General features: G+C 48.2%; 1 protein-coding gene across 4 annotated transcripts in view; it reads right to left on the minus strand.

Annotated features, from left to right (window-relative positions):
- The window catches only part of PAX5 (paired box 5), a 187,323-nt gene that overhangs the window by 119,237 nt on the left and 42,091 nt on the right, over positions 1-25,995 (minus strand). For all 4 annotated transcript variants that reach the window (XM_088837981.1, XM_088837978.1, XM_088837979.1 and 1 more), the window contains one exon: positions 897-1,072. In XM_088837981.1, the coding sequence (XP_088694107.1) occupies positions 897-1,072 (176 nt within the window). The remainder of the gene's footprint in view (positions 1-896; positions 1,073-25,995) is intronic.

The raw sequence follows: 25,995 nt of genomic DNA on the forward strand, positions 1-25,995 counted from the left end.
CACTAGCCTGCAGAGGAAGCTCAGCAGGTTAGTCTTCACCACCATGACCAGCTAGCAAGTGCTGGGGAAGTCACTGCTCTCAGGCCTCTGCACCTCACCCGGTGGATGGGAGCTCTCAGCACACAGGAGTCAAGTCCAAGCCACCTGTGCCTGTAAGGTCTCCAGCCCACGGCTTGTCATATGCGGGGCACCAGGAAACAGTCTCCTGAATCAAATCTGGTACTCGGGGGAAACCTTATCCAGGTCCTGAGAGCCTTTCCCTGGGCAGAGCCTTTCTGGTCCCTCCCTTCTCTGTAGCCACAGGCAGTGACTGCTTTTCAGCCCAGGTTAGAGCGGGGGGGATGCTAGCAAGGGATCATCCTGCTTTCTTCCCTCTCTTGCAAATGACCCAGCTATGAGTCTGTCCAGTGAGACACTTCTTCATCTCCAGACTCTTGGATTCAATTCTAAAAGCACGACAGGGCAACGTGACAAGAGGGCTGACAGTGGGGAACATGCCAGTGACATCATCACCTGGTTTATGGCCATAGGGTGCTTACATATTTCCACCTGCATCCTGACTGACAGGATAATGACCCAAGACCACCTCAAGTGGCCCAGGAGATCATTACACCACCCTGTGTGAAGAGCCCCGGGTAAGCACAGCACCACTCAGCAACGGCAGAGCAGCCAGACACAGAACACCCCCCGCCAGGCCCAAGAGACAAGGCACTAGGGCCAGCAATCGCAAGAGCCCCAGATGATTCCTCTAGACCTCCTGGGAGGCCACCACTGGCCAGGTATGGCTCTGAGTAAAACCTGGTACTCTCACCCACACCCCGCCAGATGCCTTTGGGTACGTCACCCAGGCCTGCATGCGGGTGGCGGGTGGCGGAGGCAGCGAGTCGGGGTCATACCTGCTCGGGCTTGATGGTCTCTGCAGTGGTGAAGATGTCTGAGTAGTGCTGCCTCTCAAACACGCGGTCCAGCACCTCCAGCTGCTGTTGTGTGAACAGGTCTCCCCGCATCTGCTTCCGGAGGAAATCTCTGCCCGGCAGTGAGTGGCCGTTTGGCACAGGAGACTCCTGAATACCTTTGATGAGTACGAGAGAGGAGAGGTGAGTGTGGGTCCTGCAAGATGCTGGGCAAGACAAGCCAGACCCTGGATTGAGAAGAGGGTCTGGGAGACACACAAGCCCACCTCCATCCCTGATGAGAGAGGACACAGGAGTTCAGATGGGGAGGGGTTCTTTGCCAAGGTCACCCAACTGGTTAGGCCAGAGCCAGCTTCCCACAACCACATGCCAGACCCTATGTGAAGCATGCATCATTGCAGTTAATCCTCACAATGAAAGCAATGCAGATGGTATTATTTCCCCCATTTTGCAGATGAGACAATTGAGACCTATAAAAGTAAACTGATTTGCCTGAGGATTGGAACTCAGGTTGATTCGGAGGCTTAATCACCAGGCACCACTGCCTCTCCTGCACTGAAGGTGCCCTTGGATCAGTTTTGTCCCAGAGCTGAGGCCCTTACCTGGGACATTTGTCATCATATCGTGTAACCAGCCAATAAAACACAGTGTTAGGAAGGCTGTAGGGAAACACATGCTCTCATACAGTTCTGATGGGAGTCTACTCATCACACACCCATGGTGGACAATTTGATTAAATCTATCAAGATCGCAAGTGGCTCTCATGACAAGAATACTGGAGTGCTTTGCCATTCCCTCCTCCAGTGGTCCGCATTTTGTCAGAACACTCCACTATGACCCATCCTGACCCATCCTGAGCCTAGCACAGCATGACTCATAGCTTCACTGAGTTACACAAGCCCCTTCACCACGAGGCTGTGAGATGGTTAGATAGCATCACCAGCTCAACGGACAGGAATGTGAGCAAACTCCAGGAGATGATGAAGGGCAGGGAAGCCTGGCATGCTGCAGTCCATCGGGTTGCAAACAGTCAGACACAACTCAGTGACTGAACAACAAAATCAAGATCACAAACGCAAGTTCTCTTTGATAGAGCAATTGCACCTCTGGGAATTTATTTTACAGTTAGACTTACACATATAGGAAGTGATACATGTACAAAGTGCTAGTAGCAAAAGACTGGAAACAACCCAAGAGTTTGTTTTAGGAACTGGTTAAATAAGTTATGGCATGCTCACACAGTAGAATTCTGTGCAGCAGCAAAAAGGAAAGAGGACTTCCTCTGTGAAGTGATACAGAAAGATTTTCAAGATACATCGTTAAATGAAAAATGAATAAATAAGATTCAGCACAGCACACAATCTTTTGTGTAAAAAAGGAAGAAAATAAGACTTTACATGCATTGTGTGTGTATGTATGCATGTGTATATATATGGCTGTGTGTGTGCATATATACATATATATTTATATATTTAACTTTAACTTATATGCAGAATATATCACGTGAAATGCCAAGCTGCATGAAGCACAAACTGGAATCAAGATTGCAGGGAGAAATATCAATAACCTCAGATATGCAGATGTCACCACCCAAAGAGCCTCTTGAGGAAAGTGAAAAAACTGGCTTGAAACCAAAAATTCAGAAAACTAAGATCATGGCATCTGGTCCCATCACTTAATGGCAAATAGATGGAGAAACAGTGGAAACAGTGACAGATTTTATTTTCTCAGGCTCCAAAATCACTGCAGATGGTGACCACAGTCATGAAATTAAAAGATGCTTGCTCCTTGGAAGAAAAGTTATGACCAACCTAGACAGCATATTTAAAAGCAGAGACTTTGCCAACAAAGGTCTGTGTAGTCAAAGCTATGGTTTTTCCAGTAGTCATACATGGATGTGAGAGTTGGACTATAAAGAAAGCTGAGCACCAAAGAATCGATGCTTTTGAACTGTGGTGTTGGAGAAGACTCTTGAGAGTCCCTTGGACTGTAAGTAGATCCAACCAGTCCATCCTAAAGGAGATCAGTCCTGAGTGTTCATTGGAAGGACTGATGCTGAAGCTGAAGCTCCAATACTTTGGCCACCTAATGCAAAGAACTGACTCATTGGAAAAGATCCTGATGCTGAGAAAGATAGAAGGCAGGAGAAGAAGGGGACGACAGAGGATGAGATGGTTGGATGGCATCACTGACTCGATGGACATGAGTTTCAGCAAGCTCTGAGAGTTGGTGATGGACAGGGAAGCCTAACGTGCTTCAGTCAACAGGGTCGCAAAGAGTAGGACACAACTGAGCGACTGAACTGAACTAATATATATATATATATACACACATGAGAAACACATGAGAAACACACACACACACACAACATGAGAAACACACACACACACACACAACATGAGAAACACACACATAACATGAGAAACACACACACACACACAACATGAGAAACACACACACACACACAACATGAGAAACACACACACACACACACGTGTGTGTGTGTGTGTGTTTCTCATGTTGCCTTCCAGAGCCATACGGAGGGCAACATGAGAAATATTTAGAGTGGTACCCATTTAGGGAGGTAGAAACTAAATAGATGGAGGCAAAGGGGAAGGAGACTTTTCACAGCATGATTGTTTGTTTGCTTTGCTACAGAACTTTAAATGTATTGCCTATTCAGAAACGTAAATTACAAAGAAAGTTCAGGATTAAATTCTCTGTGGGTTCTGTATTGGTGGCTCTTCACACTATCACAGTCCCTGGTGATGATGCCTACATTTCAAAGAAAATGTTACAAACTGTCAATTAAAAATTAAATGGGTTGAAATATATTTTGTGAGCTTTGGGTCTGAACCATTCAAAACAAGAGAAGATAAGGTGGGTGAAAGATTCCAGTAAGGAATGGCCTCCAGGGCCATCATTCCCCAAGGCCCTCTGGAACCAAGCTGCTCAATCAGGGCCACCCAGAAACACTGCTGGTAGCCAGGCTCAGAAGAGAGGCCTCTGCTTTTGCCATTGCAAAGTCCTAGGGGGAACCAGCGTGTGTCAGATCTCTCCCTGGCAGGTGCCCTTACAGAAGGCCATCCCCAATCCCCCTTCCACCCCTCCCCCACCAGCCCGCTGCTGCCCTGAACTTCATTCATCAGGTCAAAGCCCCACCCATGAGAAAAAGGAAGCCAAATCAAGGAGCTTGAAGCAGTGGGATACTGTGTCCCTGAGATACTGCCCAAAGTTGGTGTTCCCCCAGATGTCTTATCTGGGGGCATCTACAATACAGGCTCTGACATTTGAACAAAGACACCAGCTTTGGGTGTTGACATGAGTGCTGGCCTTTCAGAGTTCCCTGTGTAGGCAGAGAGCTCAGAGCGCCCCAGCAACCTCTACTGGAAGGGTCTTCAGAGGTGGCTCAGGACACCCCTGAGAAAATGGATCCCAGATCAATCTGGCCCAAGAGGATACCTAAGCTGGGCTATAGACTGAATGACCAGACACCCCAACATGAGGGCTCCTTAGCGGGATCTCTGACTCATGTCTTCCAGTCTGGAGCCTGAAGCCCTCCTCCAGAAGCCTGTGACACTGGCCTTCCACAAGACAGGTCCTTGCTTCTGCCCAAGGGACATTATCCTCAAAGCCCCCTCTTCCATAATCCCAGGGGGATTATCCCACAAGGGCACAATACTAGCAGTATGTGGGAGCTCACGGCTCAGACGGTGTCTGCCCAGCAGTGTTTTCCATTGGCTGGCATTCACCTAGTGGCCCTTGTGTGCACGGGTATACACACACATACACACATGGGGGAAGAAGGCTCAGCTGGCTTCTCCTCAGCTATTGCTCTGGCGAGTCATCCTGACCCCAGGCACTCTTGCCAAAGCATGACCTTGGCCTGAGTTCCCGAGTGCTCCCACTGAGGAGTCTCTTCCCATCAGAGTAACCACGTCCACCTTTAGGAGACGTCTCCCTGCCCACCAACTCCACATAAACTCACTAGCCCCTGTCCTCCCTGCCAGGCTCCAAACTTCTAATAAAGGCTCCTTCCTGTCCACCAGCTCCTGGCCACTCCTGCCGAGGCCTTGCCCTGCTGAGCCCCACTGGACAGTGTCCACCTCTTCCCTCCCAATTGGGCTGCCCCACCAGATATGCCCGCACCTCGGCCTCTGGAGGAAGTCACTCCCTGGCAGCCAGACTGTCCTCCTGTCCTCTCCCACAGGCTTCACAGGCTGGGCTCTGTACACAGCTCAGAGCTCTGGAAAGCCAGAGCTTTGCCTCCACTGAAGAAGCTCAGAGAGGGTGGCTCAGCTGAGCACTTCTGTGGGCAAGGTCACTGCGTGGTCACCAAGTAGGGCCTGGCACAGAGTTAAGGCTCAGGATACATGCCAAATCTAATGCACACACTCAGGATCCTTGGAGGCCCAGCCCAGGACACCACCAACTCTGCAGCATAGGTAGCCTCACCGAGTCTTCCAGAAAGTAGGCTCACCACGTCCTACTCTGGACTTCTGAAAGTCAGCCACAGCACCGTGGGCTGAGCCTGGGAGAAGGTGCAGACTGTCCTGGTGACCCAGACATAGAGTTGAAGACTGTGAGCTGGGAAGAGCCACCTGTCCAGTCATTCATCCCAGCACCGCCTCTGATTTCTCTCTCCCGGCCACTCCTGCCACGAGGTGGGGCATGTCAGGTGGGAGGGAGGTGAAGTCTACCTGCCACTTTGCACAGATGCCAAAAGTCTATTATTTCCTTAAGAAGGCCTGGGGCCCTCCTAAACATACAATCATTTATTCATTCATTTAACAGATACTGATATAGAGTTTGGCCTGGCGTGCTGTGATTCATGGGGTCGCGGAGAGTCGGACACGACTGAGCAACTGAACTGAACTGAACTGATGTCGAGTTGACTATGCACCAGGTAATAGCCTCCCAAAGGGAGTCATGCTTGAAGTGGAAGCAGAGGACAAAATGTCAGCAAGAGCAAAGGGGCAAGGGAGGGTGTAACAGGCAGAGGAGGAGATAAGGGGGACAGAAGGAGTTGGGGTGAAGAGACCCCAGGAGACTCTGGACAGGCAGGCAGGGGTTGGGTCACAGAGGCCACAGAAGCCACAGAGGTAATCAGAGCCTCACCAGAGGAGAAGTGGAGTGGGGAGCCATGGAAAGGAGCTGGGGAAACAATAGCCCTTCACATTTCTCAGTCCCAGAACCTGAATTGCTAGTTCCTTTAGTTCAGGCTGTGCTTTCGAACCCCTGCTCCAAAAGTTTGGAAAGACTCAGTTCAGTTCAGTCGCTCAGTCGTGTCTAACTCTTTGCGACCCCATGGACTGCAGCACACCAGGTTTCCCTGTCCATCACCAACTTCAGGAGCTTGCTCATACTCATGTCCATCAAGTCGGTGATGCCACCCAACCATCTCATCCTCTGTTGACCCCTTCTCCTCCTGCCTTCAAACTTTATCAGCATCAAGGTCTTTGCCACTCAGAACTGAATGAGTCATTCTTCAAATCAGATGGCCAAAGTATTGGAGCTTCAGCTTCACCATCAGTCCTTCCAATGAATATTCAGGACTGATCTCCTTTAGAATGGACTGGCTGGATCTCCTTGCAGTCCAAGGGACTCAAGAGTCCTCTTCAACACCACAGTTCAAAAGCATCGATTCTTTGGTGCTCAGCTTTCTTTATAGTCCAACTCTCACATCCATATATGACTACTGGAAAAACCATAGCTTTGACTAGATGGACCTTTGTCAGCAAAGTAATGTCTCTGCTTTTTAATACCCTGTCTAGGTTGGTCATAGCTTTTCTTCCAAGGAGCAAGCATCTTAAATTTCATGGCTGCAGTCACCATCTGCAATGATTTTGGAGCCCAAGAAAATAAAATCTGTCACTGTTTCCACTGTTTCTCCATCTATTTGCTATGAAGTGATGGGACCAGATGCCATGATCTTTGCTTTCTGTTGAGCTTTAAGCCAACTTTTTCACTCTCGTCTTTCACTTTCATCAAGAGGCTCTTTAGTTCTTCTTCACTTTCTGCCATACGGGTGGTTTCATCTGCATATCTGAGGTTATTGATATTTCTCCCAGCAATCCTGATTCCAGCTTGTGCTTCATCCAGCCCCGCATTTCTCATGATGTACTCTGCATATAAGTTAAATAAGCAGGGTGATAAGATACAGCCATGACCTACTCCTTTCCCAATTTGGAACCAGTCTGTTGTTCCATGTCCTGTTCTAACTGTTGCTTCTTGACATGCATACAGGTTTCTCAGGAGTCAGGTCAGGTGGTCTGGTATTCCCATCTCTTGAAGAATATTCCACAATTTGTGGTGATCCACACAGTCAAAGGCTTTGGCGTAATCAATAAAGCAGAAGTAGATGTTTCTCTGGAACTCTCTTGCTTTTTCAATGATCCAGCGGATGCTGAAATTTGATCTCTGGTTCCTCTGCCTTTTCTAAATCCAGCTTGAACATCTGGAAGTTTACGGTTGATATACTGTTGAAGCCTGGCTTGGAGAATTTTGAGCATTACTTTGCTAGTGTGTGAGATGAGTTCAATCGTGCAGTAGTTTCAACATTCTTTGGCATTGCCTTTCTTTGGGATTGGAATGAAAACTGACCTTTTCCAGTCCTGTGGCCACTGCCGAGTTTTCCAGATTGCTGGCATACTGAGTGCAGCACTTTCACAGCATCATCTTTCAGGATTTGAAATAGCTCAACTGGAATGCCATCACTTCCACTAGCTTTGTTCGTAGTGATGCTTTCTAAGGCCCACTTGACTTCACATTCCAGGATGTCTGGCTCTAGGTGAGTGATCACACCATCGTTGTTATCTAGGTCATGAAGATCATTTTTGTACAGTTCTTCTGCGTATTCTTGCCACCTCTTCATAATATCTTCTGCTTCTGTCAGGTCCATACCATTTCTGTCCTTTACTGAACCCATCTTTGCACAAAACATTTCCTTGGTATCTCTAATTTTCTTGAAGAGATCTCTATAGATTTTCCCATTCTATTGTTTTCCTCATTTCTTTGCACTGACCACTGAGGAAGTCCTCCTTATCTCTCCTTGCTATTCTTTGGATTAGAATCATCTGCATTCAAATGAGTACATTTTTCCTTTTCTCCTTTGCCTTTAGCTTCTCTTCTTTTCTCAGCTATTTGTCAAGGCTCCTCAGGCAACCATTTTGCCTTTCTTTTTCTTGGAGATGGTCTTGATCACTGTCTCCTATACAATGTCACAAACCTCCATCCGTCCTTGGAAAGACTAGGAGCTGGCAAGATGAATTTTGCATTTGTATTCATTTGGAGGTGATATGTAGAGTCAGCCTGTCAACCACAGGTGATCCACTGAGCCCATACTGAAGGTAAATCATTCCTCATAGCATGTGCCCAGTTGCCAGGATAAACACTAACCATGCGCATCCATGTCACCTCCTCCAGCATGTCTTCCTTCATGCCCTAGTCGCTTCTCCATCTCACCACTTTCTCCCTTATCTTAGAAGTCAAGCCCCTAGGCTCTTCACTCTGACATAGCACTGTTAGCTACCTTGGGGAGAAACAGCACAGTTAATTCAGCTCTGTCTTCTCCAAAGAGAACATGTGCAGAATAAATGAAAAAATGAGCGATGCTACCTTCACTCCACAGATCTGGTCTGCGAATGTCACATTCCACCTGACCTCATTCATTCATTCGTTCATTCTTGCCTCAGCCAACCTAAGGGGGCAGGCGCTGGGCTAATGCAGGGCAAACGGTGATGAGCAGAAGCTCGCCCAGCCCTGTCCTTGTGGGGTTATGCCCAGTGGAAGAGGCAAACGTTAACTGAAAAATAATCAGACCAGTAAAGGTGAAAGTGTCAACCATGACAAATACTCTGACAAAAAGACTCATGGTTCTCAGAAGCCAGGGACATGGCTGACTTATCTCTGGGTACCACAGTGGGTGAGCACGAGCCAAACAGACTAGATATGCACAGAGACAGCTACAAAAGTGAACACCAGAAAAACCAGCCCTCCACCAGGACTGGTCTGAATCTCCAGGCCTCCAATGGACACTTCCATAGCGTTTCCCATCCACAAAGATGCTGTCTGACTTCACTGGAGAATGCGGTCTTAGAGACAGGCTCCAGAAGCACTCAGACCCATTTTATTCCAGGGAGGAAAAGCTGAATTTGCAATGTGAATGGTATGCTTAAATATATAGATAGACATGGGCAAAAGTACAAAGGTATACAGGGGGCATGGTATCTTTAAATCTTTTTTTTCTACTCCAAATCAAATAATATGTAATAGACCCAGTGCTGGGCTTAGTCAACCATGGCTCGTCGAATTAACATTCTGGAAGCTAGCTTCAGGGGAGCAAGGGGCAGGAAGCTGTGTCTCGGGGAGCAAAGAAATGCTGGCTTTAAATTTCAGGTTAAACCAATGTTATTCACAACCCGGCTTTGAAGCTAAAAGCTTTACACAATCGGGTCTGGTCACGCAAAGAAGGAGGAAGCAAAAGAGCCTCAGATCCCCATCTGTCAAGAGAAAGCTGTCTCTTGTGAGTCTTAAAAGATCATAAACCCATTGCGTTTTCTTTAGAGCACAGCAGATTCAGGGGTTTTGCATTTTTTCTTGGAGGGTCCTGGTTTGTTTCTTTAAAAATCATCATGTACTTTATGTCCACAGATGCTCCCTGGGAGAAAAGAAATAAAATAAAAAACAAACAAATCTCCCTAATTTCTCTGGCATCATGGCCTTTGGGATACAGCCCCAGCCAGAAACCCAGGAGCCCAGGAAAGGAGGCTGGAGCTACTGAGTCAGTCTCTAGCCTTTCTCTGAGCCCCATTTCCCTGCAGAGCCCAGCCCAAGTCAGAGCTCCGAAACAGCCTCCTTTACCCTCAGCATGGCAGGGCAGTGGAAGGGCCCAGTGGGAAAAGGGCTGGGAGCCAGCACACGTGGGTTCCAACCCTGACTCTGCCCTTACTTGCTGGGTGGACCCAGACAGCAAGCAAGTTCCTCTACCTCTCTGGGCCTTAGGTGCCCCACCAATAAACTAAGGAGGTTGTTAATCATTTCTAACTACCTTTTTCTTTAAAATCCACGTAGATTTTGTGTAGTAAATAGTATTAAATGAGCATTCATCTATTTTTACATTTTGGTTGTGTTTTCCATTTTGGTTGTTTGTGCAGTCTTTGTAAGGGAGTAATCTACAACCCAATATTCATTCTACCCCTAAATAATGGCCAAATGTACCCAAGGGATTTTCTCTTTGCTAATATTTGGTTTAGAGATGGACATGTGGGTGGGGGAGGGCTTCCAGGAGGAAGTCAGAGACAGGAGAAATCTTTGTTTTCCCACTGAGCTACATTTTTTTGAAATTGTGAAAGTAAGTCCCAGATCCCACCCTTAATGCTTCTCGGCACTACAGTGGGCCCTTCCCTTACCCCAGGCTCTTAGGTCCTCTCCCAGTCTGGCTGGCAGTGCTCCGAGGAGGCTGACGTCCAGCCAGTCTGCTGCTTCTGGACTCTGGCACCCACCATGCCCACAGCCCTGCCTCCCTCAGTGAAGACGGAGGCAGAGCCAGGTCTCAGTGTGACATGTGCCACAGAAGGCTGGAGCCAGCACAGTTGGGAGCACCGAACTGGTATGACCTGGGGCATTTCCAGCTTGAGTCAAGTGAGTCCAGGGGGCTCGGGGTGGTTTTCACCAGATGGGGAGGTAGCAATCATAGCTGTCATAGATAATTGTTAATTCCTTTTTTTTTTTTTGACCACACCACATGGCTTGCAGGATCCTAACTCCCCGACCAGCGATCAAACCCAGGCCCCAGCAGTGAAAGCTCTGAGTCCTAATCAGTGCACCAACAGGGAATGCCCTGTTGTAGCTAATTCTTAAAGCAATCCATAAAGCAGAAACCAACCAAATTCAGACCATGCTAATCGGCAGCTTTAAGAAATTGTTTCAGATCCAAAAGAAGCTTGCTGAGGGTAGTAGTGGCTCCAGAATTTATCTCCAGGAGGTGCTAGGCAAGATCATGGCTTACAAAGGGGAGGTGAGGGTAGACAGCGTATTTGTTCTGGGGCTACATCAGCAAAAGACCCTGCATACACTGAGAGAACACTATGTATCCCTAGCAAAGATGAAGGGAAGAGAAGACATCTAAAGACAGAGGTGATGGGGGCACAGGCTCTTTAATCCCTGGTCTCACACTGGATGGAATACTGCTCCATGCCAGGCTCCCAGACAAGTTATCTTCACATCTTTAAATTTCACTGACCCTCAGAGCATCTGGGGGGGAGGGGGCGGTGCATATTCTTACCCCATTTTACAGATGAGAAAACCGAGGCTCAGAGAGGTTGAGTAGCTGAGGTCACTCAGCTGGGATATGTACTTCAGTCCTTGTCTGCAGATCCAGTGCAGACAAGACCACACCACATGGTGTGCTCCACTTCCCTTCTTGGGTCAACTGCTAAGACTAAAACCCTCTGTTTCTTCATCTGTAAACCAGTAAGAAGGACATGGTAAACAGAACAGTGGTAAGCAGGACCAACTCTGGGGTTTTATAAGGAATAAATGAAATAATCTCAGTGACACACTTAACATGAAGTTAGTGTCCAAACAACATTAGCTGCTGTCTGCATCATTTTCACCAGGAAAACCTTTCCAGGGTTGCCACAGGACAAAGCCCAGCCCTACTAGGCCTCCATGATCTGCCCCTCCAGTCAGGATCTTCCCCAACACCATCCAAGCAGGCTACTCCTCATTCCCCAAGAGTCCATATTCCCCCTGTTCACTGTTCCTTCTGCCGACTCACCCTTCACCCCAGCCCACCAAAGCCTCATCTAAAAGCCACCTCCTCTCAGAAGCACAAAGGCTAAACTAATCACACTATCTTCTAACTCTCCTCATTAAGTAGCACGGGCTACCACTGTTATCCTGGATTTCACCCCTTCACAATCCACTCTGTGAGATTCATCCTCTTGGAATCTCCATTTGATTGCTGAGGAAACAGACAGAGATGACAAGTAACTTGTTCAAGGTCACATGGCAGAGCACTTGCACACCTTTTAAAGGTCTTAAAGTGAAGCCAGCCACTGTGACAGATGTGATGTAGCCCATTGGGTAGGTTCAAATTCTCACTCCATCTCTTAGAAGCCTGTGATACTTGAGAAACTTTAATCTCTAATCCTCAGTTTTCTCATCCATAAAATGGGATAATACATAATGGTACGTGGAATTGATGAAAGAATTGAATAAGGATATATGTAAAATGCTTAGCATAGCTCCTGGCACAGAATAAGTGCTCAGTAAACACAAAATTACTCCGGCATACCTTGTTTTATTAAGCATTGCTTTACTGTGCTTTGCAGATAATTGCCTTTTTTTTTTTTTTTTTACAAATTGAAGGTTTGTGGCAACCCTGCAGCAAATGAGTCTATCAGTGCCTTTTTTTCCCAGCAGCATTTGCTCACTTCGTGTCCCGTGTCACATTTTGGTAATTCTCACAATAGTTCAAACACTCTACCAGCAAAAAGATTATGAGGCACTGAAGACTTAGATGGTAGTTAGCATTTTCAGCAATAAAGTATTTTTGAATTAAGATATATACATCTGTTTTTAGACACAGTGCTACTGCAGACTTAATAGACCACAGTATAGTATAAACATAACTTTTATTTATTTTTTAAAATTTATTTATTTTAATTGGAGGCTAATTACTTTACATTATTGTATTGGTTTTGCCAAACATAACTTTTATATGCACAGGAAAACCAAAAAAGCGTGTTGACTCCATTTATCTCAAGTTGATTTACTGCGGTGGTATGGAACCAAACCCGAAATGTCTCCAAGGTATGCCTGTACTTCTTTCCTTCCCTGCTCAGAGTATAAGCTCTCTGAGGACTGAGCCCATGTCTGACTCACCACAAACAAGGGAGATGCTGATTAATGTTCATTGACTGAATGAGTGACCCGGGAAGACTTGACAGGTTGAAGGCCGAATGGTTCAGGGGAATTCAGTAATGGGATAGTCTCTAGCATCATTGGAGAACTCAGGAGAAAACCTCTGGGAGTGACCTCCATTATGTCAGTGATCCCGAAGGAGGAAAGAGTGAACCAACTAAGAGTTTATGTTCTACATTCTAAGAAAGAGACGAGGCAGTTCATAAAATTTTAAACCAGAGGATGATAAACTACCAAAACTCAGTTGAGCACTAAGCTTCCTGGCAACACACACCAAAAGGAAAACACAGCAAGTCGTATAGTGTACGTGCTCACAACAACAACAAAATGCCATTAATTCTTCCACTCAAAATAATTCAGAGCCCATCTAGTCTCTGCATGGTGTTTTGAATGCTTAGGGTGACTCTAAGATGACTAATAACCCAGACGTGGGTCCTAGAAGAGGGACTATCAGAGCCAGACCTCAATGAAGGGAAGGGAACAAGGTGCTGGGATAAGGGGGTAGGATTCCAGCCCCAGACAACCAGCGTCAGTCAGCAATATCTTGAGAGCATCTACACTATGAGCCAGGCCCTGTGCTGGGAATCAGGGCGGCAGGACTGGAAAGGTCTCCCGGCAGCCCAGAACCAACATCGATGTTCCGGGTGATTTTATAAATGCCATCCTAAACCAGGGCCACACGCTGAGAAAAATCAGAGCGGCATGGAGGAAAATTCCATGGAACGACCATTATTCAGCCATTAGTTTCACTCAATCTTTCTTCTCGGAGAAGGAAAACGCGAAATTGTAAAATTGCTAAATACGTTCGGGTTCGACCAGAGTGAATCTGATTGTGCTGTGTGTTAACCAGTAAGTCACAGGCTGTCAGGGAGGGAAAGACCTCAAAGGGCCAATGATTCCACACTCGGTTTGGGGCCACAAGGCGGGTCTAAGGGGAGCTGAGCCTAGGAAGACATGAGGCCCCTGACTCCTGTTCCAAGCCTCACGATTCATTCGTTCCTAAGCCACCTGCACCAAATTCCTGCTGAGTGTCTGGTCCTGCACTTGGTACCTGAGCTAGAGAGGGACGTTTTAACCCTTGCCTTCAAGTGGGGGATACAGACAAGTGAAAAATTCCAATGTACTAAGCTAAGTCCAGAGCCCTGAAAGAGCCAAAGGCAGAGGTAAGCCTGAGAAGCAGAGGCAGCCCTGGGAGCTAGACAGAAGTAGTCAGTCCTCATACAGAGCTTACTCTGTGCCAGGAACTCTTCTAAACACCTTATCTATTTAATCCACACAACAACCCAGTGATGTCAAGTTTGTTACTGCCCCCTCCCACTTTACAGATGAGGAAACTGAGGCACAGGGAGGTTAATCATCTTGCCCAAGGTCACACAGCTGCGAGATGGAGGAGATGGGATCGAAACTCTGGCTCTAGAGTCTGCACCTAACTCTATGCTAAACTGCTCCACTTAATCCAGACTGGGAGCAGGGGTGCTCCAGAAAGCCCCCCTGGAAAAGATGAAGCATGAGTCTTAGGGATAAATTGGAAGGAGTTGGCCAAAGAAAGGGGCAGGGAAGAAGTACAATCCAATCAGAAGGCACAGCACATGCAAAGGCCCAGACGCACAAAAAAGCCTGGTGCATGGGAATAGCTATAACCCAGTAGGTTTAGTGGGCAGAAAGAGGGCGGGGGTGGGGGGGGGAAGGGGAGGGAGCAAAGTGGGCAAGGCTCTTTTCTCCCTGTTTAGCCAGTTCGTACCGTTATCCAGGGCCTAATATATACTCTGAGGTACAAACAGTACAAATACATTATTGAAGCTCTCCTGGTGTTAGTATGAAGCAATGGATTTCTTTGTGCTTAAATGAATCAAGATGACCTCGAAGCACAGACAAGAAGGAAGTAGTACCTTGTGCATTGTCCCAGGACAAGTCTGTTTTCTCTAATCCGTACTGTCCAAGTCCATTACCTCGTATAGTAGTACCTAATTACTCCACCTTACAGAGAGATGGGCACACTAATTAGGAACGATGTTAACCACCACAGTGAAACTATTCCAAAGCAAATGAAATATTACTAGGAGCAAAAGGGTGATTTGTTTCTGTGAATTGTGCTTTCAAATGAGATCAAAGAATGCTAAAGGCTTCGTTTTAATTATACCTGGAAGGTCTTCTCATGTATGCATACCTTTTTCAGCTTTCATGAACACAGCAGTCTGTCCCCCACACCCCACTGTGCAGAAATAAATAAATAAAAGGGTTTAAAAATCATATTTACTCTGATATCTTTGCATTACCCCCATTTGAGTTTTTAAATTACTGTCTTTATTTTTTTCCAAGGACAATATAACTAAAAAGAAGGTTCATATTGTGGAGTGTATCTATCTGATCATTGCACAAATGTTTTCAGAAGAAATCACTATATTTCTCCAAGATGGGTATGGGTTTTGTCATAGATCAAAGTGATAGGGAGGAAAAAAAGATAAATCATCAGAGATCCAAAAATACTTTTCATTTGGAGAAGATATCAGGCCATTTCGATGGGGCTGATGGAGTCCCTGTTCTGTCTCCATTACCTGAGGCAGGCAGACCCAGCCAGGAGCCAACTACTGAGATTATATTCCCCATAAGATGGTCCCCAATATATATATATATATGATCTTCAACCTCTATTGATTGACCAATTTCACAAGCAAAGACTGGTGAAATGAAGCTGAAATGAACATCATGCTTTAACTCATTGAACCTATCAGGCCTGAGTTAATCTCACTGTCCACTGTCTCTGATAGAATTCAATTGATCAATCATGTTTCGGTGATAGTACCATTTCACTGGCTTATTGCTTCTTCATTTCAGAGCTTGACCTGTTAGATATACTCGGACTGGCTCGACTACTCTTGGATACACAGAGATCAGCCTCTGTCTGCCAACGTGTGTCATCTCCTGTCCCAGCTGAAAAGAACTCGAGAGGCTTTTGTGTAAATCTGTGGTATGTTTTTCTACCAGAAATACACACATCAGGGGTGGATTTATGATGGTGTGGAACTGAACAAGCACAAATTATAAGAGGAGCTCTTCATTCTGCATGGAAACACCATCATTGCCTTTTACATAGCTAAACTGACGCACTCAGGCTCTGCACTCACTGGAGGCATGTTCTTGTATTATGCTGGCAAGTGTGTGTGACCAGAGTAAGGCACATGTGGAAATGGCAACAACAATTACAATAAAAATAACAATCGCCACTCCTCAAGTACACATTCATGCAGACATTTCACATCCATCCATCAGCTTCTCTGAGTCTCACCATAGCCTCAGGAGGTGAGCAAGAGATTATCATTCTCACTTACAGACCAGAAAATGGGTTCAGAGAGGGGACATGGCTTGCCCAAAGTCACACAGCAGAGCAATCGGGCCAGTTGAGCCTGCGAGTCCTGATGTCTCAGCACCTGAGTGCCTCCTCTTACCCCACTGAGTGTAACTTCCAGGGAATTTCAGAACTGCTGAGTCATTTGGGGTACATTGCTTTGTCCCTGGCTGCCTGGATGAAGGAAACATCCTCAAAATTAGGCTCAGAGCATTTTAGAGCTGAGGATGGATTCTAAGCTCAGTTGCAGAATCTTTTTAGCTTAGAAACTGAGAACAAGAGAGCAATAAACTGTTTTCCAAAGTCAACAAGACACTCAGCAGCCCACTCAGGACTCAAACCTGGATCCTGAGCCCTGAACTCTTCATGCTTTCTCTCAACACTTCCCAAGCCAATGAGCTCCTGTCAACAGAGAGAATTTCACTCTCACTGTCAACATAGCCCAGTGAGTTGCTTTGGTTTCTCTGTGGCATTCGATTTAATTTTCCCAACTGCAAACCAAGATGTTGTGCTTTGGGAAAGAGGGGACAGGGGCTCCACCCAGCTGTCTGCCTGGGGGAGGTGGCTCTTGAAGCCACAAGGCTGAACCCAGCATGCGGGTCTCGGGAGGAGGCCAGGGCCATGACAGTTTGCAAATAAGCCTTGCATCTGCTTAGAGCTGGCAGTCTGCAAACACACTAATGGACTTTCCTCTGCCCACGGGGAGCTTTGGAAAAGCAATAAATAAAGTAGGCGCCTCTGGGGGGAGCCATTGCTGAGGCCAGAGATGGCACTGAGATGAGGGGCTTGCTGAGGGGTCGGGGGAAGGGCTTCTGGGCCTCCCACTGCAGCAGGCTGCACCCCCTCCTCCCCACAGTGCATCTTCCAGTAACCCCCCTGCAACTCCAATCCCTCAGTCTGTGTTCCAAATAGTCAAGCCCTTGTCTAATTACATCAATACACTTACATTTCAGTCCAGACATACAACCCTGTAGGCTGGAGGGGCTCATGTGGTCTGATATGGCCACAGAGTAGAGACCTCTTTGGAGGGGGGATGAGAGGAGGCCTAGAGGCCAGATGGAGGCCTTCGCCCAGGAGAGAGCCCATGGCGGGAATGGCTACACAGGTTCAAGAGCAGGTTCAGGAGACAATGAAACGGGAAAGTGGACTGGAGTTAGGGACTCACTTGTGGTGGAGGACAGAATGCACCTCTGAACTGCCCTCCACTTCTGCCCCATCTCACTGGAGTAAAGTCCACGACTTACAAGTCCCTATTGCATCAGGATCCCCTGCCCTGCAGCACCACCTTCCTGACGTCCCCTGTTTCCACTCTGCTCCCACTTCCTCTGCTCTGGCCACACTGCCTCCTTGCTGTCCCTCAGTCACCAAGCTCACCCCTGCCTCACTCAGATCTTGGCATGTGCTGTTTTCTCTCTCTGGAACATTCCTCTCCCAATATCTGTTTGGCTTCCTTCTCCTGCCTCTGAAGTCTCGGCTCAAATGACATCTCATCATTATGACCACCCTCCACAAACCAGCATGTACCCTACCCAGCCCTACTTCATTCTCTATTTCCTTACCCAGCTTTGTGGTCCTCCAGAGCACTTAACAACATGCTGCTTATTTTCCTTTTTTTTTTTTGGCCACACTGAGAGGCTTGTGTGATCTTAGTTCCCTGACCAGGGATTGAACCTGTGCCCTCAGCAGTGAAAATGCAGAGTCCTAACCACTGGACCTCTATGGAATTTCTTGTTTTCATTTCTTTACTCTTTTCCCCCTCGTTAGAATGTCACTCATGAGGGCAGAGGTTTTTGTCTATTTCATTCATTGCTGTGTCCCCAACACCTAGAATAATGTCTAGCACATGGGGGCACACAATAAACACTTGTGGAGTGAATAGATACAAGTGGACATTTCATTGAAAGTGAAAAAAAAAAACAGGTACAAAGGAGACAGCTACTCCTTGGTTACCTCCTGTTAGGACTGAGTACTCACCCCCTCCCTGTGGGCATCTCATGATGCCCCATTCCCTGGAAGACAGAACTCCCTCAGGGAAAACAAAGGGGGTCACCAGGCCTTGCCCATCACTGAGGCCACAGTGCCCAGCTCTGAGTCAGGAGCCAAAAAATGGATGAACGACTCCCCAAGGGGGAGGCCCAGCCTTGAAAGAGTTTAAATGACAAAGATAGTGGTGTACTGAGTGCCAGCTCTGGCTCTGCCACTTGCCAGCTATATGTGCAATGAGAGTCAATAAATTCTGCCAAGACTGCAGCACTGGGGCAGAGAAAGCAAGCCAGGGGGACCCCAAATGAGACAGTGTCATCTGCATAGCAAGCACCCCCTGTCAGGCAATGAGGACAGGAGGTGAGGATAGGAAAAAAGAAGCCATTTGCCTAATTAAACAGGACAAGGTATGCACAGAGAGGAGCACCTGGCTAAGCTGCATCCCTTGGTTCAAGTATTCCTTCCTCTTTTGCTGGTGCTTCGATCCCAAGCATAGCCCTGTAAGGGAAGCCCATTCCTTGGCAGGGGGAGGAAGCCTAGAGAGGGGTAATTATGATTCAAGCAGGGGAAAGTACACTACAGGAGCCCCGAAGAGCAGGTAGTGGGGCCCAGAGATGACAATCTCTCTGGTGTTGGGGGTCAGGGAGAAGGATCAGGAAAGACTTCCTGGAGGAAACTGACAGTCGCTCAGTTGTGTCCGACTCTTTGTGACCCCATGGACTATACAGTCCGTGGAATTCTCCAGGCCAGAATACTGGAGTGGGTAGCCTATCCCTTCTCCAGTGTATCTTTCTGACCCAGGAATCGAATTGGGGTCTTCTGCATTGCAGGTGGATTTTTTACCAGCTGAGCTATCAGGGAAACCCTCTTGGAGGAAACATCTGGCATTTGAACCAGGATTTGGACTTGGGGGCATGAGAGAGGAGGCAGAGGGTATCCCAGACAGTGATAAGCTGTGGGTGGGGCTTTCACCAACTGGAAGGTTGGCACCCATGAAGGAACCCTAGATACCCAGCAGGTCATGCTCTCTGACCCCCCAGCACAAGGTCTTGTACACAAAATGCAGGATACATGCAGATTTTGCTTTTTCAAGTAGTCACAGAACTCCCCAAAGGAAGAGATCCCAAAAAAGAACTCATTTGTTGAGGTGGATCTCAACAAGGGTGATCAAATCAGAGGAGATTCTGAAAATCGGTGAATCACTGTTATTTGGGGAGGAGTTAAGTCATTTAGTGGGTGGAGCCTGGGATGCTCCCTAGCCCAGTCCAGTGCAGTGAGGGACTGCCCTGCATCCCACACACATTTGGAATAATACATTTAGGTTGGTGAGAACTCTCTTTATAAATATTTAAGCCATGAACCTAGCTCTATTTTACTTATATATACACAAGCTTGGTGTTTTAATTTACACTGAATTGTCCAGGAATACAACCATCACATAAATTGAGGGAAGATTACGCTTTGGTTTGGTTGGAATTTTATCAAGACTTTCACAATGTCAGAAAATCAGTTTGCTGATGGCAACACCACCAGAGGCATTTGTATTGCCAGAAAACACAGCTGTCCACATTTGTAGCTGCCGTATTCATGGTGATTCTACGCATAAGTGCAAGCAACTGACTACTTTATTATGTCTTCTGAGCATTTACATAATGAAACACATCATTTTACTCTGATTTTATTTTTCTTTCTCCTTTTTGTTACAATTGGAGCATTGTATTGATTTTTAAATTATGTGTCTAGGCAGGTTATATTTTCTCTAAATGTCATCTTAGGATAGCAAAGGAAACACTACAAAATATTTGTTTTAGAGAGGCGAGATTGAATTGACAGGATTCAAACTCACTGGATTCAAGGCCCCTTCACTTCTGTCCACTAGGACTATCTCAAGACTATCACCCTATCTTTCTGAAAAGGGAGAGCTATAGGGAGAGAAAGAGCTCTCCAGACCCTTTTTCAGGAACAGGAAGACAGATGCCAAAACTGACTATAAATAAAGGTACTTTAGGCATGAATCATAAGAGTTTGTTCCTAAAAGACATCACTGGATTCGCCCTCTCCTTTTTAAAAACTCAATTCCAGATAGAATAATCAGGCTAGGACAGAGTCAAGACGGGACCCGGGTTCCGCAGCAGCTTCTCCCTCCTGCCAGGTCTTCTCTCAGTCATCTGCATCAAGGCAAAGAGCAGAAAGCCAGGGGAGAAAAGACACCTTGACAAATCAGTGCTCCTGCTGCCCTGCAAACATGCAGAATGAGCTTTGGAGCTAGGAAAACAGGAGGTAGAACTAAGTAAGGAGTGAGAGCAGGAGAGGAGTTGCCAGGGCCTGGGGTTATATGCTACCTCTGCCACTAACAGAGTGGGTAAATGCACAGGCTCTAAAATCAGACTGCTTGGGTTTGAATCCCAGCCCTGCAACTTACTAGCTGTATGACCCTAGACTAATTATTTAACCTCTCACCTTTTCCATCTACCAAAGGGAAACAGTAATAGTACCTACACTTTCTTAAAGCTGGTGTTACACACGGTGTCTGTCACACAGTGAGCGCTTCAGTCTCAATGTCAGCGGCACCAATTACACTGCAAGAGGGGGCTGGGAGCAGAGACCTGGGTCCTGGCTCCATCTCCCCTGTGGACCATTCACACTCAACTGGTCCTCAGAGACCATCAATTCCAATTCCCCCATTTCACAGAGGAGGACACTGAGGCCCAGAGAGGGGAAGAAATGGACAGAGTTCATACAGCAAACTAGTGTTAGATTTCCAATCTAGACTCTTTCCGCAACATTGTGCTGCTGCTTCTTAAACATGCTAAGCATCAGTCTGTACATTGTGGATGAGGTTGGTTGTTATAGGGTGGCACCAAGGATCACTAAATGCAATGACAGAGGGGAAAGTCTCAGCAAGCCTTATGAAGCCTGTGCCACCTCAAGGAATTCAGGCCGCTACTCAGCACACAGTAGGCACCTGATACATATTTATCATGTGCATTGCACTGTCTGTTCTCACTGCCAAGTAAATTCCCTGAGGTCAAGGGCATTTCATATCAGAGTATCGGACACGTGGCTGGTTCTCAGAAAATATTTGTTGAGTGATCGAATGAATGATAGTGTGTCTGAAAAGAGAACTGTTGGGGGGGAGGGGGTGTCAGGAGGAGGGAGGAAAAGGAACCCTTTGGTTCTCCAACTAGAGGGAAAGCAAGAGATCGAAGAGAAAAAAGAAATACCTCCCCATATCCACTCCACATCTGTGCTCTGCCAGTCCCCAAGCTGGGCACTGAGAGAGCCACTGGAATGAACTGGAAGTGGCCCTGCCCATGGAACTCACCAACCAATGGAGGAGGCAGGAGAAAGCTGCCGGGGCTCAGAGGCAGCCATGTGGCTGGCATCCTTCTTTGTGGGGATAGGAGGGCTTCCTGTGGGAGGTGCCATGCCACAAAGCATGGGTACGCAGGCAGGGCAGAGATGGAATGAAGGCACTCTCTCCAGAGCAGAGGGCACAGAAACAGCATCACCGCATGTGGTGTGCTGAAATGCAGCCCTGAATTTGTCAAGCCATGCCCCCTAGGAGCGGCGATGTCTTTGTGTCTTTTTCTACTTTCCCAATGGAGCAAAAGACAAAAATTGATGTCAGGTTAGTACTCGACAAGATCCGAAGTCCCCTTACACCCAGAGGCAGAGGGAAGAAGAGACCACCGGGACACCAGGAGGACGGGCCAGTCCAACAAGAGAGGAAGGGATTTATGAACCCACAGCCCAGCCCAAATCTGCACTGTGGTCCAAGGCGACAGCGGTGGGCATCGTCCACCCCAGCACCTCGATCCAAGGCGCCCCGGCAGCCCGGCCTCTCCTCCGCCGGCTCGGGGTGCACAGCGTCCCCTGGGCTCCTGGCACTCGGCGGGCCGGTCCCCCGCCACCGGTGTTCCTTGCTTCCGCGCTGCTCCGCTGCCCCGCTCCCGGCTGCCGCCGCGCCCGCGCTCCCCGGGGCCCGAAAAGCTGGCATCCGTTGTTACCATAACAAACTCAATTGTTCTCAGCAGGGCCCCGACAAATAAAGTCATTCATTACGGGCCTCTCCCGGCCGCCGTGGGCTACGCGGCAATCAGCGGGCCGCCCGCCGCCCCCTCGCGGGCCGAGACACGCGCCAGCGCCGGTACCTGCCGGGGCCCGGCCCGCGGCGCCGCGGCCGCCACGCTGTGCCCGCGGCCCCGCCGAGGCCGCGCCGGCTGGGGGAGCGCCGGCCGCCTATTAGTTTTATCTCCGCACGTCAATTGACTTATACTGATTGGCTTCCTGCCGCCAAATGTCAATTAAATTGCAAATGCTCGGCGGAGGACTCGCGGGCCTCCTGGCCGAGGATGCCGCGCGCTCCCTTCTTCTTTGCGCCGAGTTCTGACCGCCGCTGCGTTTCTTTCTCCGGCCGCCCGGCGCAGGCAGACACCACGCACTCCTGCAAGGTGTCCTCCCTCCGTTCTGGGCCGACTTGGCGCCCCGAGACCCGGTGGCAGAGGAACGTCTGGCCTCTCTCCTTCTCCCCCAGACCCTCGGCCTCTTGTAGGGGCTTGATTTCGCGAAGTGGCACGGAATAGTCATCAAAGATCCTGGCAGATGACTTCTAGTGCGACCTTGAGCAAATCCCGTCCGCTCCGCTCGGGCCTGGCTTTCTTCGCCGGCCAAGGGGGCCTGAAGGAGAAGGCGGCCGGGGGCCCTGAGTCCGGGTGTGCGGAGGCCAGCAGAATCACGAGCATTCACTCGCGCCGACTCTGGGCCGAGCCAGGCACGGGCACAGGCCGATCTTCTCAATAGCCCTCTTAAGGAGGTATAATTATCCCTCTTTTACAGGCAAGAGGATTGAGGCTTAGGGAAGAGGTTACAGGTTAGGGAAGAGGCCGACTGGGTTTCAGAATGGGCAGCCAGACTTCAGAAGCTTGTGGGTTCGTTATTGTGCGCTGTCCTCACGGGGAAGGCACCGTGAAGAAATAAGAAAGGGAAAGAGACAGGGCGCTCGCCTAGACCTGGGAACCTGCCACTGCCAAGAACAGTTCTTCTTGCCAGTTGTTCTACATCCATATGAAATTCTTACAATAATTGTATGACCTAAGGGTTGCTGCTGCTGCTGCTGCTAAGTCACTTCAGTCGTGTCCGACTCTGTGTGACCCCATAGACGGAAGCCCACTAGGCTCCCCCATCCCTGGGATTCTCCAGGCAAGAACACTGGAGTGGTTTGCCATTTCCTTCTCCAATGTGTGAAAGTGAAGTCGCTCAGTCGTGTCCGACCCTTAGCGACCCCACGGACTGCAGCCTACCAGGCTCCTCCATCCATGGGATTTTCCAGGCAATAGTACTGGAGTGGCTTGCCATTGCCTTCTCCGGACCTAAGGGTTAGCGTCCCCATTTTACGGATGGGTAAACTGACCCTTGGAGAAGTTAAGGAATTTGTCCAAGGTCACCTGGGATGAACTACAAGTGCGTAACAACTACTCCTACCTACATGGAGCTTGACGGTTTATAAGCACCTTCTCACACGACACTCCTCCTGAGTTGAGGACGAGTCCTCAAGACTTTGAGGAAGGAATTCTGCTCTCTTTGCCGAGAAGACAGGCCGGGCATGGCTTGCCCAGGATCACCAACACTCAGAGCCAAGGCCTTGCAATTCCCAAACCCGTGCTCCCGGCCCTTTCTCCAGGAGACCTAGAGCAAAAGTGACTCAGGCACAGGCCCTGCTCCTCCCCCTCTCCCCACTCTGTGGGAAGCTATAGAGGGGTACACAGGTCATAACTGGAGTCAGGCTGGAAAATGCTTAGGCTCGTGGGAAGAGCCGGAAAGGGGGGCTCCCAGGAAAAAAGGCATTTTCTGGAAGGACCAAACATTAGTCCCTCAGAGAGATTTGGCGGGTTTTCCTCCACTGTCTCCCATAACCCCGCTCCCCACCTTCCTCCTTGCTGTTTCTGTCTGCCTCCTACAAGCTCTGCCTTGGGAGCGAGTATGCAGGTTCTTAACTGATAAAATGTGCCAGCGTTTAAAAGATACAAACCTGACCAATCGTTCTTTTCAGAAAAGAGATGTTAGCGGAACAAAAGTACCATTCAAAAGTGCCGGATGGCATTTGTGTCTCAGACAGAAAGGAAACGAAGAGAGAAGATGGAGGAGGAGGGAGGGGGCGCAGCCAGCAGGAGGGAGGAGGCAAGATCTGGAGATGGACGGGTATCCGGCTCTTTGCATCCAAGTGGAAGATCCAGAGGGCAGGGATCTGACTGAGATCACACAGCAAGATCGTGGTGAACTGCAGCCAGGAACCCAGGCCTCTACCCTATGACCTGTTCATCCCGCCACCGCAAGTTGCCCTCAGCTACAACTCAAATCGTTCACTTCCGAGACAAAGCAGAGCTAAAATTCTGCCAATGTAAATTCTGGTGCATTTATCTTTTTCTTCTGCTCCTGGCCTGAAAAATCCTATCATTAGACTTAGCAATATAAATGAAATAATCATCTAAAAAAGAGAGAAAGATGGGAATTCCCTGGCAGTCCAGTGGTTAGGACTCAGTGCTTTCACTGCAGTGGCCTGGGTTCCATTCCTGCTTGGGGAACTAAGATCCCACAAGCTGCAAGGTGTGGCAAAAAAAAAAGAGAGAGATTGAGAGAAAAACAAAGTAGCTAGGAATTTAGAAAGTTCTCAACACAGTCTTTTCTGAGGAATCTGGATTCAGGGTTAAAACTCTTCTCTGATGATAAAAATAATGGGAACTTCTGTTGTTAAAATTTGCCATGTGCCAGAGCTGATCAAAATACTATAGGTAACATTTTTTTATTACCAGGAAATGCAGGAATTATTATCCCCTTGATGAGGTAACTGAAGCTCAGAGACATTCAGGCCCTTGTCAAAGCTTGCACAGCTACTGAGTGGCAGGGCTGGGCTCGAACTCCAGTCCACCCACAGTGCTACTCTGCTGTGGTGTAAAGTCCACATGTGATCAGCCAACTGCGCTGGAAGGTGACCAGTGTGAAGATGCCACAAGGCACTGTGCACAGCAGTGTCAGGAGAAGCGTGAGAAAAGAGTGAGTATCTGAGTGAGGAAGCAGGCTCTGTGCAGAGGCCCCCTGGGCGCAGCCTGGTAGGGCGATGGGACAGCATAACTGAGACAAAAGGTGGGCTCGAATTCCCCTGTTGCAGAGAGCTAAGGACCTTCCCACTGATGCCATCCTGAGTGACACTCTGTGACAGGCAGACCAGGGTGGCAGATTCGGCTACTCGGGAGCCAGCTGCCAAGGGACCAGTCCCAGTAGTGCCTCTGGGGAGCTGTGTGACCTTGGGTAATTTCCTGAATCTCTCTGAAACTCTATAAAATGGGGGTGATAAAAGTTTCACCTGGTACAGTGGCAGTATCAAATGACAGGGACTTCCCTCATGTTCTAGTGCTTCAAATGCACGGGGCGGAGGTTCAATTCCTGGTGGGGGATCTAAGATCCCACATGCCATGTGGCCAAAAAAGTAAATAAATAAAAGGAATATATATGGCAAACCCTAAATAAGAACTAGCCTTAGAGTCACAGTTCCCATTTGAGGCTGTGATCTATATACACCTGGGGCACATGCTCAGGTAAGGCAGGCAGAACAAGGGCCCTAGACACCAGCATGCACAGCTGTGCATATTTGTGTGTGTGTGCACGCACGCATGTGTGTTTAAATCACGGGAGAGCTCCCTCCCCATTTTGAATGGTTGTCATGAAGTCCTTTCTGTGGAACCAGGCAGCATCACTGGAGGATGGAGGCATTGGAGTCAAGCAGGGGTAAAAGGAAGAAGTCTGGTGTGCAGGGCTCTGGGTTCT

Source organism: Moschus berezovskii, chromosome 7 (genome assembly GCF_049115385.1).
Source record: "Moschus berezovskii isolate FMDL1 chromosome 7, NW_MosBer_1.0, whole genome shotgun sequence".
NCBI lineage: Eukaryota > Metazoa > Chordata > Mammalia > Artiodactyla > Moschidae > Moschus > Moschus berezovskii.